The 17,199-nt window shown below is 37.8% G+C and overlaps 4 protein-coding genes across 5 annotated transcripts; 3 read left to right on the top strand and 1 right to left on the bottom strand.

The window, feature by feature from the left end:
* Positions 1-1,303: 1,303 nt before the first annotated feature.
* Positions 1,304-4,123, top strand: LOC133745347 (probable arabinosyltransferase ARAD2). 2 transcript variants are annotated; one of them, XM_062173405.1, is made up of 3 exons: positions 1,304-1,463; positions 1,605-2,996; positions 3,443-4,123. In XM_062173405.1, exons 2-3 carry the CDS (start codon positions 2,031-2,033, stop codon positions 3,950-3,952), a joined length of 1,476 nt encoding a protein of 491 aa, XP_062029389.1. In that variant the 5' UTR covers positions 1,304-1,463; positions 1,605-2,030; the 3' UTR covers positions 3,953-4,123. The 2 variants fall into 2 exon arrangements, with proteins under 2 accessions (XP_062029389.1, XP_062029390.1); XM_062173406.1 differs by having other exon boundaries at positions 1,329-1,463; positions 1,694-2,996.
* Positions 4,124-6,757: 2,634 nt separating this feature from the next.
* Positions 6,758-10,727, bottom strand: LOC133745950 (uncharacterized). Its single transcript, XM_062174108.1, has 8 exons — positions 10,570-10,727; positions 9,728-10,026; positions 9,116-9,187; positions 8,659-8,726; positions 8,299-8,455; positions 7,834-7,917; positions 7,664-7,753; positions 6,758-7,157 (listed from the first exon to the last, which is right to left on the bottom strand). Exons 2-8 carry the CDS (start codon positions 10,004-10,006, stop codon positions 7,035-7,037), a joined length of 873 nt encoding a protein of 290 aa, XP_062030092.1. The 5' UTR covers positions 10,007-10,026; positions 10,570-10,727; the 3' UTR covers positions 6,758-7,034.
* A 1,275-nt stretch (positions 10,728-12,002) lies between these two features.
* LOC133744034 (protein EMBRYO DEFECTIVE 514) lies at positions 12,003-14,011 on the top strand. The gene is made up of 2 exons (XM_062172159.1): positions 12,003-12,418; positions 13,549-14,011. The coding sequence occupies exons 1-2, from the start codon at positions 12,068-12,070 to the stop codon at positions 13,852-13,854; spliced, it is 657 nt and encodes a 218-aa protein (XP_062028143.1). The 5' UTR covers positions 12,003-12,067; the 3' UTR covers positions 13,855-14,011.
* A 1,650-nt stretch (positions 14,012-15,661) lies between these two features.
* Positions 15,662-16,791, top strand: LOC133745064 (protein RKD2-like). The gene is made up of 4 exons (XM_062173060.1): positions 15,662-15,752; positions 15,827-15,899; positions 16,035-16,311; positions 16,453-16,791. Exons 1-4 carry the CDS (start codon positions 15,662-15,664, stop codon positions 16,789-16,791), a joined length of 780 nt encoding a protein of 259 aa, XP_062029044.1.
* The last annotated feature ends 408 nt before the right edge of the window (positions 16,792-17,199 follow it).

Below are 17,199 nucleotides of genomic sequence, written 5' to 3'. Positions count from 1 at the left end.
CTGAAGATGACGACGACGAAGTCGGTGCTGGAAAACAATGGGGAAGAAGGCCGATGGAGGGATTAGTGCGGGGAAGAAGGTTCGGATCGGACTCGGAGCTTTTGTAATTAAGATCCTCGTCGTCGTCGTCAACAACGTCCTTGCACAAGGAGAGAGAGAGAGAGATGGATCCTCGTCGTCGGCGTCGGCGTTGGGGTCCTCTTCCTTGTAGAGAGAGAAAGAGATGGATCCTCGGGTCATCGTCGACGTCCTTGTAGAGAAAGAGATCGGTGATGAGAGAGAAAGTGAGAGAGAGAGTCGTCGACGGCGTCCTTGCAGAGAGAGATCGATGATGAGAGAGAGTCGGCGAGAGAGATAAGAGTGGCGACCTGTAATTTTTAATTTTTTGGAGCCCAAAATCGTCATTTAGCTAGCAAGTGGGGTTAGTGGGAACAAAATTTGGTTGGTGGTGTAAGTGGGCTAATTTTAGTCTATTTTGGTGGTATGGGTCAAGGACCCTAGATTTTTTTTTTTTTTTTAGAACAGAAAATAACCATTAATCAACAAAGCTTACAATGGGGGGGGGGGGGGGGGGGATATGAACCAAAACCCCAAGAAACCGCGGTTACAGAGACCATTAGGCCCAAACTCTAACCACCCAACGCCCATTTCCAAGGCTACTTTGAGCATATGAACCCGAAAATTCCAGTAAAACCTCATTATCAACCTCAAAGAATGCAGCGTCCTCTTCAACACCGTGTCCGAAGGTACTAGATCACGTGTAAAGGATCGCTTACCAGCAAATCGACAACAAAAGTAAACCAGAGTTGAACAAAATCATCCTCGTCTTCGGGAATGACACCATTTACATGTTATGCCACCTAGACCAAATCCTATCCCAAAAGAGTAGGACACCAACCCTACCTCAGAAGAGTAGGGACTTATTAAACCTAAACAAACCAAACAAAAAACCCTAATTAAAACCAACTGACCGCCTCCATAAACCATTTCCCGTCGACAAGTAAACGACCCCGAAACATCGTTACTCTCATCGCCGAGGAAAAAACAGAGGCAACTGACCAACACAAGGACCCTAGTTTATATGACTAAAACGGAAAACCAAATGTTATTCCCTTCACCTAAAATTATCCAATTTATTTTAGATTTTTTGAGAATAAATAAAATGACTTTTAATTTACAAGTAATTGAGGAATGCACGACCACCGTGACTAATGATTATAAAAACTTAAAAAATAGGCAAAGACTCGGAAGCAAAGGGACACGAGAAAGGTTCTAAAAGTCATACTCTTTCTGTTGTCCATTTCATGAACACCCCAAAAGGATCAATATAAAGTATTAATCACATGTCACAGTCCACAAGAAAGTTTGCAAATAATAATAGACTTTGTTCAAAGCCCCTCGACGAATCTACTTAGTCACAATGCATGCCATGAAGTTTCAGAATTGACCCAGGTGCTGCCTTTGTAAGTCCTGATTGCCCCAGTTCATGAAATTTGATTTCTTTGATACCCAGATGAATAAAAAGTTCAGCTTTTTTTTTTTTTTTTTCAATTTTCTGCAATTTCATCTTTCTCTTGTTTTTGTGCGTGGCAATTTTCATGTAGCTCAACTACTCTAAGAACCCATATCATGAATTCTGGTGATCAGCTGCAAGAAGTAGTCTACTTTATGAGTGTTCATTCTCTATGTGCAGACTTATCACTTGCTCTGTTGCTCTGGTGAGTGGTGGTGATTTCAAGAGAGAGGCTTTGGTTCTTCCAGAAATTCAAGGTTCTATCTTTTATATGTAGAAGCTTCTTCTTTAAGAACAAAGAGAATTTCTTCTTGAAATTATGGTTGTTGTAGAGATGGGTAGTTTGGCAATGAGTTCTAAGAGAGCCAGCAGTTTTCAATCCTTGTTAAAACCCTTTGAGGTTTAAGAAGAATTTAGCTTCCAATTCGAGATGGGTGTCTCTCTTTACATGCTTTTATACTTGGGTGAATTTCATTGATTGCATTTTTAGCTGTGTTTGGTGCCCTGACTGTCATCAATGTCAGAAAAGAGTAGGATTCCGTCAAGATTCATTTCCTCCTTGATAACAGTTTCTGTGTTCCTTTTAGTTCTTTCTTCTGTGTTCCTTCTTCAATCTGGCAATACATCTTTCATTCCCAGATCAGTATTTGAGCTTATGCTTGTTAATGGCACATCAGTGTACTTTGAGCCTCATGTGAAAAAGGAACCATTTAAACTTCCTTTCCTCTCTTCTGAGGTTCCCCAAGTTGATGCTATAAAACCCTTAAAAAGAATAAGTGAATCAGCTTGTCAAGTTTCCGATTCGAGCAAGAAAGTGGGATCTGTAGAAAGAAAGAAAATGATGGTCTGTGACTCGAAGCAGGCTCTTTTGAGGGTATTTATGTATGAGTTGCCTCCTGAATTTCACTTTGGGTTATTGGGTTGGAAGGGAATGGAGAATCAAACATGGCCACAGCACATCCCACCTTACCCAGGCGGGCTGAATTTACAGCACAGTATAGAATATTGGCTCACCCTTGATCTTTTATCATCAGATAACCTAAATGTGGTCAGACCTTGTACAGTAGTCAGGGTGCACAATTCAAGTGAAGCTGATTTTATTTTTGTGCCATTCTTCTCATCTCTGAGTTACAACCGGCATTCTAAGCTTCATGAGAAGGAGAAAGTCAGTGTCAACAAGAGGTTGCAGGACAAGTTGGTGCAGTTTTTGATGGGCCGGAATGAATGGAAAAGAAAGGGTGGGAAGGATCATTTAATAGTTGCTCATCATCCAAATAGCATGTTGGATGCAAGAAAGAAATTGGGTTCTGCCATGTTCGTGCTTGCAGATTTTGGAAGATATCCTGCTGAAATAGCAAATCTTGGGAAGGATATAATCGCGCCTTACAGACATTTGGTGACGACTGTTCCCAGCAGCAAATCAGCCACATTCAAGGAGCGCCCTATACTAGTGTATTTCCGAGGAGCAATTTTCAGAAAAGATGTCAGTTTTTCCTTCTTTCATCTCTTGTGATGTTTATTCTCCAAAAAAAAATCTCTTGTGATGTTTAATAATGTTTTTGCTGTGATGTTGTTTTGCTTCATGATATGAATCTCTTAATAATTTTAGCAGACTATGCGTTAATTCTATTTGCTTTGACTAGGAGTGTTAAATGCATGATGAGATTTGTTCTGATTTTCTCATACTGCCTTGAATTTGATCTTGTAATGAAGTATCTGGCAATTAGGATGTTCAAAATTTGTTATTTCTGATTTCTGATTTCTTGATGCCCTATTGTCATTGCTCTTTTTATCGAAAAATAGCTGTTTTGTGGTTCTTCCCTTCCCTTTTTACGTCATACACTATTTTGATGTAGCAATAGTCAAGCTTAGAATAGCCTGATAATATCTACTTAGTTAATTTAATATTTACCTTTTACATTAATACAGGGAGGAGTAATTCGCCAAGAATTGTATCATCTTCTCAAAGACGAGAAAGATGTAGACTTCACTTTTGGTAGCATTGGAGGAAATGGTGTTCGCAAGGCAACCCAAGGAATGGCCTCATCAAAGTTTTGCCTAAATATAGCTGGCGATACCCCATCCTCAAATCGCCTATTTGATGCCATTGCTAGTCATTGTGTTCCAGTAATAATTAGCGATGAGATTGAGCTACCATTTGAAGATGTCTTAGACTACTCACAATTTTGCATATTTGTTCGCGGGGCTGATGCTGTAAAGAAGGGTTACCTACTGAAACTTCTTCGAGGAATAAACAAAGACAAGTGGACCAAAATGTGGGAAAGGTTGAAGCAAGTTGTACATCATTTCGAATATCAATATCCCTCCCTGCCTGGTGATGCTGTTGATATGATTTGGCAGGCAGTTTCTCGCAAGATATCCTCTCTACAATTTAAATATCACAGGAAGAAGAGATACGACAGGTCTCAACTTGTTTAAGAACAAAATGGCATCGTTCCATTTGAAAGCGTCTGATGTATGCAGGTCTTGACCTTTGCATCATTTATGAAACATCAAACTTTTTGTTCGAGTTGTAGATATTATATACTTTCAAGCTAATTTTTTATTCTTGAAACTATCAATGAAAAGTTAATTCCTTTTTTGCTATGATATGTGAGATTTTGATTGCATTGCAGTTTCACTACTGTAATTGCACTCGGAATGACAATGTTAGTTATTTCAAGAGAAATGACAGCCTTCGAGCTCATGACTTGTGTTTTAATACTTTGCACTTTTATAACCATTGGTTTTTTTGTAGAGGAAACTGAGAAATCTATGTTGCAATGCCTGTGAAACAATCAAGGTTGTGGCAATATGATGCAAAATTAGTCGCAACACAGAAATATAAAATCCTTTCTTTTATAGAGAAAAATCAGAAATGCATGTAATCTGTGAGAGCCAGCATCATCATTCTCAAAGTTCATCTATTGGTTAGGACCTATGTTTTTATACATTATAGAGATGATGCTCGCTCAATGACTGGTTCGATCAGCTGCAGTTCTTCAGCTCAACAAAAAAACACTTCGACTAAAACAAGCGAAAATATAGAATTCTAACCAACCGACTTTGTATTAGTTACAGCCTCCACAGCTTCTTGTGCCTGAAAAACCCTCCTTCATTCAGAAACTGCATCAGCATGTCAACATCTGTTGTGAATGGGATCTGATCCTTTTCGAACTGTACGTTTGTTTGATTGACTTGGATCGAATGTCATTGCAGGTGCAGGCGCCAAGCTCAGCTTTGCTTGCAAGTCCTCTACAGCAACCGCCTTAACAACATGCAAACTGTTAAGAAATGAGAAGTGCCTTTTATCCCATCTCAGAGCCAAATCCATGCTTCTTAATCCGGAAACCTTTTCCGGCTGGAGAGCTAAAAACCCAATGCAAACAAGAAGAATGGCCCCCTTATAAGCCAAACAACCCATGCTTGATTGTTCTCTGCAAAATCAAGAGGTGAAGTAGTAGTATAGGTATCTGTGTTTCAAGCAATGATAAGGGAATGAGTAGTGTGCTTGAGACTTTGTTCCTTCTTATGGTTCATTCCTGTGGGAATAAGCCAAGGGCATGCCTTTTATGGGATTTGGAAGACTAAAAGCATAAAGCACAATGGAGGCCCCAGAAGGCCAGAACATGTAGGGAAGTTTTAGATTCACCTCAATCATAAGCCTGCCATAGAAGCAATATAAGGCTGTTTTAGAAGACTCTGACAGGTTTGAATGAAAAGTTAACTTGGAACACTATCCTTGGGAAGCCAAGTATCTTTTTTCATTTGGTTTTGGATTACATTTCCCTCTATCTATCATTTGCCTTGCTCTTTTTTTTACCAAACAAAGACCAGCTCAACCTCTAGAGTACTTTCCCAACTTGCCATGTCACCCTTACCATGCTGATGTGCACAATTTTCCATATCCTAAAAGCGAACATAATTTGTGTATGGCTGGCTGTTGAACCAATAAATTGGTCCGACCGTCTGACCCAAGATTTGCTCCCTAAAAGCATATGCTAAATACTTTGCATATGTGGCTCAACCCAGACCTACACATCTAGTTGAGATTAAATGTAATCATTGAAAAGAGCCCAGTATCTAGTTACTAAACATATCAAACCACCAGGTACATAAAGAGAATTCAAAGGAAAAAAAAAAAAAAAAAGAGAATTCAAAGGAAGTCATACAAAGACACACTACAACATCATTGTTCATCATCTTGAGAAGAATATCAGGGTTTTAGGGAAATACTACCTTAAGAAGATAGCTACTGCAATTAAAAAGCCATCAAAAGTAGAGATCCTGGAGTAATGGTGGGGAATAGTAACCCCCTTCCTAAGAAAAAACAAACCCAAATAACCAACCAAGCAATGGCTTTATGTTCCAAACCCACTTTGCTTTAAGCTAACAAGCTAGCTTTAGAATTCCAAGCTCTTCTCTCCATGCACCAAAAATCACAGTCTTGGTTTCTTGTGCTGAATGGAATTCCTTTATGCTTTTCTTTGCTCTCTCTTTGGATTGCCCAGCTCTCCCTCCCTAATAAGTTACCTCATTCAAAGTTTCAAAGGAAACCCATTTTGGCTTGCATATCTGGCCTCTCCTCTTCTTTTTTCTTCTTTATATTTATCTCGCTTATCCATGAAGACCATCTTTCTCTACCCTCATTTTCTTTATATATCTGTTCTTTTCATTTTCGAAAACTTACCAGAACCTCTGGAGGACGTGGACTGGTCATGGTCCAAGCTGGACTTCAGCTCTTAGATATTCTAACATCCTTGATCTCTGCTTTGAGAGCTGTATTAAAGTAAAAGAACTGAATGAACTATTGCTTTCCAAATCATTCTTCACCATCACATTTAACTTTAACAACTACATCAGTGTAACGTTATTTCTTCAACTGGATTGAAGAAAGCAATGGTGCAAGGAATCTACAAGGCTGGAAGCCAAAACATCACATTCAGAACAAAAACTAATCCGTGTAAATGGAAAACTGCGATGAGTTTATTTGATCCTACAACATACTATATATATCATGCAATGAGTTCCTCAGCAATCAACAGAATGCAAATAGCTTAGAGTAGAGACCAGTTTTGTTGGCTTGAAACCTAAGAAACGAAAATAATAAAAGTGCAAGGAATATAAGAAGAAACAGGAGACTGATACATAATGAAGGTTGAGTAGATGCTTGGCAAGCATTTACAATACTCCATCATCATGAGCAGTAACCATAAAATAAGATAACAGTGAACAAACAAGAACTAAAGCATGCATCCAAGATAGTTTTATAATATGTGAAAAAAGCAGTTTTTGAATCAAGTGTAGTTTACTTGAGAACCGAATTATATACATAGTATTGGAAATTAACATTTCATGAAAGAAAGTGAGCTATATTTAAAAAATTTGATTACAGATACATGACACTCGTTAAAGATTTTAATCTTTGCTGCTACAAGCATAAAAAAAACAACATGCCCAAATCTCAGTCCCCATTCTCTTCGCCAACAAAGAACATATCCAGAATTGTGGAACACTGATATTATTGAATTGGCTCCTGATGGGGAGTTGCAGCAGGTCCTGAAGCTATTGTGAACTGTAATCCACGATGTTGCCCTGCCTGCAGCATAAATGCAACCTCAGTTGCCGCAAGTGCTGCTGCTTCCTGGATAAACAGTAATACACAAACAGATTAAAATGTTAATAAAAAAAAATATTAAAAAAGGAAAGGGAAATTGCATTATTTTAACTGAAATCAACATGCAACCAACATGTCATTCTAGAAGCTATGCATCAATATGTGCTACAGTGAATCATATGCATCAATACAGACAAAAAGGAAAACTGGAAAAGACAATTTTAAGCCCGATCTGGAAAGCTGTGCATCAATACTGAGACCATTGATGGCAAAAGGTCTTCAAGAAGATAATATCATACATCATCCAATAATCTACCAAGAGCAGAAAACTTCTTGTAGATGACAAAAGAAAGTTGTTTGCAACACATTTACTACATTCTTTCATTGTAATAGAAGCATGAACAAATCCCATTCAGGCTTCCTGATGGAACCAATCTCATAGATGTGATCTTCTTTTGGTCAAAAAAGAAAAGAGAAAAGAGAAAAATTGAGTAGAATTTGTTGCTCCAAAAACAGCAAAGCCGAGAACTAACCTGTCTTTGCCTTCGACGTTGTAATATGCTGATGGCCCAGGCCATAATGTAGCAGGGGAGAAGAAAACCAGCAGCTCGGAGCAAGAAAAGCTGTTAATTAATCATTGAGTTAGATAGTGCAAAAATTATCAAATGTTATGAGACTCATTAAACATCCATATCGCACTTACAGAGAAAAATGTAGAAGCATCATCATCATCACCATCACCATTGGGAAGAGTCAAAGCATGCCTCAGGAGTAGAAGAGCCATTAACTGCCAAAAAACAAGAGAGAAAGGTTAATATAGATAACAGAAACTTTTCAACCAGAAAAAGATGACATAACTGAATTTTCTTGTTCAACTGAAGTTGCCAATGTTTCAATATGGGCATTTGCACATGCAACAAGTTGCATGACCCGAAGAAAGCCAACCAATTACACCAAACCAAATGATCATGAAGAAAAGAGACTTAATAAAATAAAGAGGTGAGCAAAAACTGTTAAAAGAGTAGAGAAATATTCTTAAAGACTACCAGATGAAAGCATGAGTTAGATTTTGCTCATCGTCCAATAGATTCATAAGAAGAAGAAAAAAAACTTTAAAAAAAATATAAATCATTCCACCACAGTATTGACGAGGGTTATTGTGGTTTACAATTAGAGCAGCAGAGCGGCAAAAAGCTGCTCCATTAGCACTTGTATCAGCATACTCATCATATTCAGATTCAAGAAAGTGACGTTCTGCCGCTGCCATTGCCAATAGTCGAGGATCACGTAAATCCAAGGGGGTACCAGAGATTGTCCAGCCCTCACTGTCAAGCAAAAGATAAAAGGTCAAAACAGACAAGGTCTACACCATATTGGCCTGAAGATTGAAATGCAAAGAGCACTATCATATATATATATACATCCTGGCATCTTTCCAAATTTTACTTCTGAAAAACCAAAAGGAAAAAAAAATCCCATGATAGGAATATTAACCAAGTTAAAAGGCATATGTAAATTGTGTACTTGCCTGATGTCAATAGTAGTGTCGTCAGACTGAGGGGGAGGTGATGGGGCAGTATAACCAGGTTGGTAAGGCTGCACCAAAACAACTTTTTCATCATAGAGAACACAAACTGTGCAATTCATGACTGGTGAAGATTCAAATAAACCATTTGAAATCATCAAAGGTACCAGAAAATGGTCACATGCTCTAATAAATTACATAGATGCATTATCATAGTTAATTGATATGAAAAAATAGCTTCTCATGATACATTGAAGTATCAATACTTCGCAATAAAAAAATTGGAAAAGCATGACAATGATAGCTTCTAAATAAATTGAATCTGCTTTCCTTATATGAATATAAGGAAGATCCATAATCACTAATCCCTAACATAGAAATGGAATCAATCAAATTTTATAAACGATCATGAAAATGACCACTGCATATGCAAAGGAATGAAGGGATTCTAGCGAATTACCTGATGACAGATTTCACAAATAATATCTCCCTTCTCATTGCACCACCTCTGGACACATTTTCTATGAGCATACTGGAATTGTAGAAGAAACAGTTAAGAGGCATAATATCAAACCATTGATTTGAAATACAACAAGGCACTGCAATTGTTCAGTAAATAAAGGACAAAAAGCATAATATCCAGTGGATAGCGAAAAAGAAAATGACAAATAAAATCAGGAAGAAAAGTACATGAGCTAAGATCCTTCAGCATAACCAAAACATAAAGAAAAAGAAATAAACAGCACTTGTCAGATAGTTATTCAAGCCCACGAAACTGATTCCAGAATAGAAGACCGACACTAACAACCAGGGAGAAAAGAATATGTGAACTAACAACAACCAAACTAAAATGCTCAAGAACAACCTACTTCAAGAATTGAACTCTTGAAAGTACTGAGTTACTGACTGATGATTGTAAACAAATACCAAATTTAAAGTCAAAGGAATCAAAAGAACTGTCCGACACCCTCCCCCCGCCCCCCAGCAAAAAAAAAAAAAAGGAAAAAAAAACATTAAAAGGTTGCAAAACTGCAAGATAAAACAATATGAGCATCAATGAATCAGATGATACTTTTAAGCTGCCACTGCAAGCACAGGGGACCTCCAAATTGCTAACGCCATCCTCTTCCTGGCAAATGCGACATTCAACAGTTTGAATCAGTGGCTCCTCTTCTTCTGATACAACATTCTCCCCCGTTCCCTTGATATCAATCGCACAGCTGGGTATCTCAGCCGATTGGGAGGATGAGGCCTCTAGAGAAGAAGATCCTGGAGTCTCAGTCCCTTGCACTGATTGCGAATTTTCAGGTTTTGTGAAGCGGTCAACACACAACACCAGGTGATCACTCATTCTCACTGAAACAAAAGCTCCTGCATCAACAAGACAGAACAAAACAACAATTAAACTCGAACCTTCTTGTTCAAATTCAACAAAAACACAAAACTCACAATAAACTTATGCATCATGGTTTTGGGTTTGAATGATCATAATGCAGCACAATATAACACATTGACTCTTAATCCCAAATCTCTCCAAAACCAAAAAAATTTAGATTCATGTCCCTTTCATCTAATCGCCTCTACATCACAAATCACACATCAAAACTCAAAACATCCAAACCATCCCGCATTTCAAAATTCCAACAATTACAGATTCAACCATTTCAGCTCAGCAAAACTCAAAATTAACACCTACAACCATAAAGCCCCAAACTTTCCGTCGCGGAATCATAATTGCAACAAAAATCCAAACAATTTACCAATCGGCGATTCAAAACTCCCAAAATTTCACAAACCGCAATCAAAACACAACCACCTCTGCAAATTTTTACATCAACAAACAAGAAATTTCCAACACAAATAAATTACAGGAAATTTAAAGATGAATAATTTCTGAAAGAGAAGCACAAGTACCTGGAAAAGACCTAGAATTTTTGCTTTGGAATTCTCTGAAATTTTTTTGGTTCTCTCTATCTGAAAAGTCTTCTTCTTCTTCTTCACCTCGAAAGAAATGTAATTAAATTTGGAAGAGACACCACACCACCAGCTTCGGATTAGACTAGCCTGGTTTCGCTAGGCTCGGTAACTCCCGGTCCGAAGCTGGAGCGAAATCCTGACCGTTCAAGGGGTTCGATTTGGCGGTTCAGATGGTGTTTACTATTTAGCGCGTGTTTTAACAGTAACGGACGTTAGTAAATGGGGGACAGATTCCGGTCTTGTCTTGGAGTAGGTGGGGGGGTCAGACCAAAACAGAAGTCATTATTTTTGAAAATTCTTTTATTTGGTAAGTATGGAAAACAAAATCATATCTAGAACCTTTTGTAAAAGAAAAGAAATAAATCTAGACGTTTTTGTTAAGTTAATTATTGATATTATAGAGTAATCTTTCGTCAACCTGAAGACAAAAAAAAGAGTCATGATCAATTTCAAATTTTCAATATAAAAAATGAAATATTTTCATAACTGTATATTTATAAATCAACTATAAATTAAGAAAATCTATTAAAATAGGGTGAAAAGAAAATCAAAATAATGTATTAGTCGGTCATATTTGTGCATCACAAATATCATTGAAAAAATACATGCATATTGGCCTAGTAATTGAGGTTTTGATTGGGAACTCCCCTACCCACGTTCGACTTGCCATTTTGACAGCTTTGTGAGTCGAATGCTGGTAGGGCGGTTCCCAATCAATACCTCAAACACTAAGCTACTTACAACGGTTGAGGGGATTGCAATTTGAGTGGAATTATATTTCGTGCCTTTTTTCTTTTGTGTCTCACAAAATTTAAAACTAATTTTTTTTTTTGTCATACTTCATGACTTGAGCTTACTTACATAATAATATATATATTTTTTTTTTCTAACAACTCTACTAAAGACAGATCATTACATGCAATGTTCTTCCGGCATTAATAAAAAGACATTCCTTTTGAAACAAAAGACTATTTTTTATATTGACTTCAACTTCAAAGTTCATAATAAAAATAACCCAATGAGTTTGGTATAGCGAAAACATGACTAAGCCTACAAGCTGAGCGAATGTGAGCTGGATACTCAAAGAGGTCTATCCGCTTGTAAAAAACACCTCTTGGAGAGATTTTTATCTAAATCAGGTCCCAACTCAGAGGGATAAATACACTTTGCCAGCATTTTTCGTACCAAAAAAAAATTTCATAATAGAAATTACCCCATAGGAGAACATAAAAAGAGGTAAATTTATTTTTTTTTGGCAAGAAAATTACTTTGCAAAAGAAAAGTAACAAAATATGGAATTTTTGGGTGAAAAAGATTCGGCCCTTGAGAAAAAGCCCGTTACTGCAGTCCATATATAAAGAGGGACACAAAAGCCTAGGGTTTTAGCTCCACACACTCAAATCTCCGGCGAATAAAACCTCCACAAAACTCAATCATGGCAGAGGCAACCGTCGCTGAAATCGCCGAGACCAACACCAACACCGCGGCGGCCGAGGACATGGACCTCGAAACCGCCCCGGCCCAAAACCCAGACGAGGCCCAGAACGGCGACGCAAACTCTAAGCGGGCCAGGGAGGAAGAAGAAGAGAGCGGCGGCGACGCGAAGAAGACGAAGGTGGTGGAGGAGAAGTCAGCGGAAGAGCAACGGTTGGAGAAGTTAGGGGAAGGAGAGAGCGAGGCGGGTCGGGTCATCTTGGGTCCGAAGAGTTTCGGGTCGGCCGTTGAGATGTTCGACTATTTCTATAAGCTACTCCATTACTGGCCAACTGATCTTAATATTAATAAGGTAAGAGAAAAAAGCTATTTGATTTTTTTGAGCTCTGTTTTGGGTTTGCTTAAAGTTTGGAACTTTGATGAAAAATTTAAGCTTTTGGTTAAATGTGTGTGAGTTTAGTGTTTGTTTGTGTGAAATTTGAGTGTTGCTGATGTTGGGTTTTGAGAAATTTGGGGTATATCGCTGTAGTGATTGATATTCGAGTTGGGATTTGGCTGCATGTGTTAATATGCTATTGTGGATAGTTTTATGTTTTAGATGGGGAAGTTGAAGTTGGCATGCTTGGGTCTAGTGTTTGATTGACATTGTTTTAGGGTGTAGTTTTGGAAGTTTGGATGGATTTTAGAGAGAAAATTTGAACGTTTTGATACTATGTAAGAAGAATGTGGTAATTTGGCTGTCTCGTGGTTGAGCTGAGTTTGGGAAATTTGGTTTTGGCTTGTGTTTTTCCCCTGTTTTGGTCTATGATCGAGAAGGGTCAAGTATTTCTCATAATTTGATTGTTCTGGTGGGGCCTTGTAGCTTGTGCTTGATACCCAAGTTATAATGGTGAAATTTTGTAGTTCATTCTTGCATGTTGGGAGTTGATATCTTTAGTTTTGGTGTTTCACAAACATTGATTTGGGGGGAGATTCAAGTGTTATTTTTTAGTCTTGTTGTAAGGATTTGGTAGAATCGACGATATCCTGAATTAGTTGGAAAGTTTTCTAACTTCTGATGTTATCTTCACCCTGAAAATTTTACATGTATCCCTACTGTGAACAAAGAATCTGATCCCTTGTCAAATTTCCATTGTAAATGGTAGGTGTATGCCATTTTTTTTACTCTTAGACAATCAGATATTTATGGAAAGGTATCACAAAATAGGAGCAACATCTTGTACATGCATAAATAATTATACATGTTATTACATCTTGCTTCCACATCATGACGGCACCCTCTAGCTCACATGTATGATAAATTCTCAAAAAATGGTTGGTGGAAATGGTCTATATTTTCTAAATTTGATGAAATGTGTAATCGAATATCATGTGTTATACTTGATGAAATGTTTGATCGATTCTCTTCTTACATTGTGTCTTGAGTTATTATATTATAACCTTCAATTGTTTGATTGAATCTCTTGTTGTATTGTGTTGCAGTATGAATATCTGGTTTTGCTGGACTTGCTCAAGAAGGGTCACTCTGAGCCTGATAAAAAGATTGGTGGAGGAATCCAGGCTTTCCAAGTTCGGTTCCACCCATTGTATAGAAGTAGGTGCTACTTCCTTGTTAGAGAAGATGGAGCCAGTGATGATTTTAGTTTCAGGAAGTGTGTGGATCATATACTTCCCTTGCCAGAGAACATGAAAGCACACGCTGATGCCAACAAAGCCTTAGGCGGTGGCAAGGGTGGTGGGGGGAGAGGAAGCTGGCGTGGCCGTGGAAGGGGCAGGTCAAGAAACTGAATCATAGTCTCGCATTTCCCTACCTGGAGTTTGAGTTTAGCGGAGGCTTGAGAAAAGTTTTGGACTAGCTTATTTCCCTTCTACTATATCAAAAGCTAAAACTGTTGTATTATCCAAATTTTGATTTTTAATGGATTTTGCTGTTGCTTGGTGATCATTCTTTATCTGCTCTATTAGTTACAAGCTTAAAAAACACACGTACTTTAAAAAAGGGAAGTGATGGATCTCAGATCTTGCAATAAACAATTGAACAAGCTTGGTAATTTGGTAGTATATAACATTTGGGTATTTGTCATCACCTGTTGGGCATTTGGACAGAAGGTTTTCCAGAATTTTGCTTCTGGGCAAATCTCTACACTACCGCACTTCTGCACTGCTAGTATTTTTTGGTGAACCCTAAACTTGAATGAAGATTGTGGATTGTGTAATCAATCATAACTTCTTTAACTCTCATCGGGTCATCTCCCATATATTGAATGTTTTAAAGCCGATTAATGGATAAGCCACCACTACTCATATGCATTAAGTAAGATACATGATATAAAAGAATGGTTGGCTATAATTGTTGCTTACAATATTAATCACAAGATTTCTAACTGATGATAGAAAATGATGAATAATTGAAGGATGATAGTGTCAAGAGAAATTATAAAGCAGTAACTCCTTCCCTCACACCCCACTGATAAGTTTTCATCAATCTCAATTCATACAAAAAATGATTAACAGTCTTTATTCCTTAACTTGTAGATGATTCTTGGTACGTTACATGCATATACTCCTCTAAAAAGCTCCTTTTTTTTTTTTTGGTGAAATGTCATTTCCAAAAAGAGGTGTTATTGCCATGCATGCTTGTATGTGAAGGCATATGTGCTACACCCCATCTTTTGTCACGCTCACAATAATCATCTCAAATTTTCAGAAGAAGGGAGAAGATCCTATCACTTTTATTTTCTTTTGCCTTCAGATGAAAAGATTTCCCTCTTGAGTGAGGAAAAGTAACTAGCTAGGCTACAAATTGATAGTGATGGTAAAGTAGTAACTAGCTAGCTAGCAAGTCCTAAGTTTTTAGTGTCCAAGTTGGAAGGAAAATCGCACTTGGCAAGCATGCAGGCACCTCCGACACACCCAAACTCTCGCTAGAGATACATATCTAGCCAAAATCGAGAAAAATGGAAAGAAGGAATAATATTAATGAAATTATAAGATAGAGGAGGAGGAGGAGAAGCTCTGGCGGCGCACGTTCATGTAGGCTAATGATGATGATGATTAAGCCCTCTAAATCTAATAAATCCAATTGAAGGACGTGTTTAGCAAGTAATTAATACTACATTCTCGTAACTTTCACTAGGCATTGAAACGCGCACAAAACACGATGATTAATTACAACACGTACTAGTAGTTGTGCTCATTCATGCATATATGTAATGTAAGCCTATATATACATTCACTATTTGCCTCTTCTTCTTCCTCAAGTCGATAAGAGCTCTTCACATTTATATTCACCGCCGGCCATTAATCTGTTCCTCTTTCTCGACTTGGGTGCAATGACAATGAGGAGTACTCACCATCAGAGTCATTCCCTGACGAGTAACCCTAATTGGGTAGTTTCTAAGGATCATGAAAACCCATTCTCATTCCCAAATCAATTTTCTCCTGCTGATTTCAGGTACAATATTGATTAGTGTTTGATCTAACTGCATTCCTCTGATTTGATTAGTACTTAAAACCATTAATCTTATGATTCTTAATTAATTGGTGGAGAAGTGGGTATGCTCCGGTACTTGATTGGGAAAATGAATTTCCGCCGATGGTGCAAGACTACACTTTTATTGATGCTCTTCCTTTCATGGAGAGTTGTCTTCCTTCGCTCGATATTCAACCAATCCGCCTATTTCCAGGTGATGATCAATCATATATATAAGTTTCTATCTATTGTTCTTATATGTGTGTAAATAAGTTTCTGAAAATATAGGAGATGATTTTTCCTTTGGAGATAATGGAAATGAGACTGAGAATGGAGTTAACAGTGAGTTGTTCGCTTCTGGGTTTGAGCGCCCTAATCATCATCATCAACAAGAACAAGAACAACAGCAACAGCAGCAGCAGCAACAACAACAACAAGAAAAGCAGCAACCTAATTTACTGCTTCCTAGCAATGAAGATCAAAGTGGTGCTGACAGAGAACATGTGGGTGAAGAGAGGGAGAGGAAGAGGAAGAGGCGGTGCATGAGAATTGATCATGAAGTGAAAAGTGGTAGTAGTACTAGAAGCTATTCATCGTCGAGATTATTGTCTAGGGAAACAATCTCCCCGTACTTTTACATGCCTATAACTCAGGCAGCGAAGGAACTGAATATAGGCTTGACCCTTTTGAAGAAAAGGTGCCGGGAGTTGGGTATTCGTCGTTGGCCTCATCGGAAACTCACCAGCCTCCAAACCCTAATCCGGAACATTCAGGTACCTAAGTATGACATATTTCAAAAAAAAAAAAATTCACCATTGGAATATATAATTTTCTAAAGCAAGTGATGATTAATGTGTGAATAATCTCAAAATTCGGATGCATTATCACATTTTTTTGTTGTGCTTCGTATGAAGGAGTTGGGAAAGGAAGAAGAGGAGAACGAAGAGAAGCTTCGGAATGCGATCGAGTTGTTGGAGAGGGAGAAGAAGTTGATGGAGGAAGCTCCTGATATGCAACTGGAGGATAATACCAAGCGGTTGAGACAGGCTTGTTTTAAGGCCAACTACAAGAAGAGAAAGATCATGGGGAAGAATCTGATTGATTATCCACCCCATTCTTCTAATTTCAGCACCATTGATACTCGTGGAGGCAAGTCCATCGCTATTCTTGACAATCGAGGAGACGAGGAAGACGAAGAGATTAAGTCACTTTTATCTGACTCCTTCTCATCTTCCTCTAGCATGATGATATAAAAGGGAATCATAACAGCCCGATCAGTAGTTTAGTTTTTCTGATTTTTTTGGGTTGATTTTGTGAATTTGCAACATGGTTAAATTAGTTGTTCATATGAACAGTGGGCTCTGAAGAAAGGCCAGCTCTTCAGAACATCCTGTCTTAAGCACATGAAAATGGTTAGTCAAGTAGACGGTTGATTTAGTTTTTGGTTCTTCTTTGACATAGTAGGTTGGATGTGAAATATCAATCCATCTATTCAAATATCTTACAGAATTAATTGATATCTCAACATGAAATGAACAAAAAAAAAAAATAATAATAATTTTATGAAAATAAATAAGTTCTACTCAACATTTTCATACTAGCTAGTCCATAAACTCAACATACAATGTGTTTGTTACTTTTTAAAAAAAAAGAGAATTCAA

This window comes from Rosa rugosa, chromosome 4, assembly GCF_958449725.1.
Source record: "Rosa rugosa chromosome 4, drRosRugo1.1, whole genome shotgun sequence".
Lineage (NCBI taxonomy): Eukaryota > Viridiplantae > Streptophyta > Magnoliopsida > Rosales > Rosaceae > Rosa > Rosa rugosa.
The sequence above is the reverse complement of the archived record's forward strand: the minus strand, read 5'-3'. Positions and strand labels throughout refer to the sequence as shown.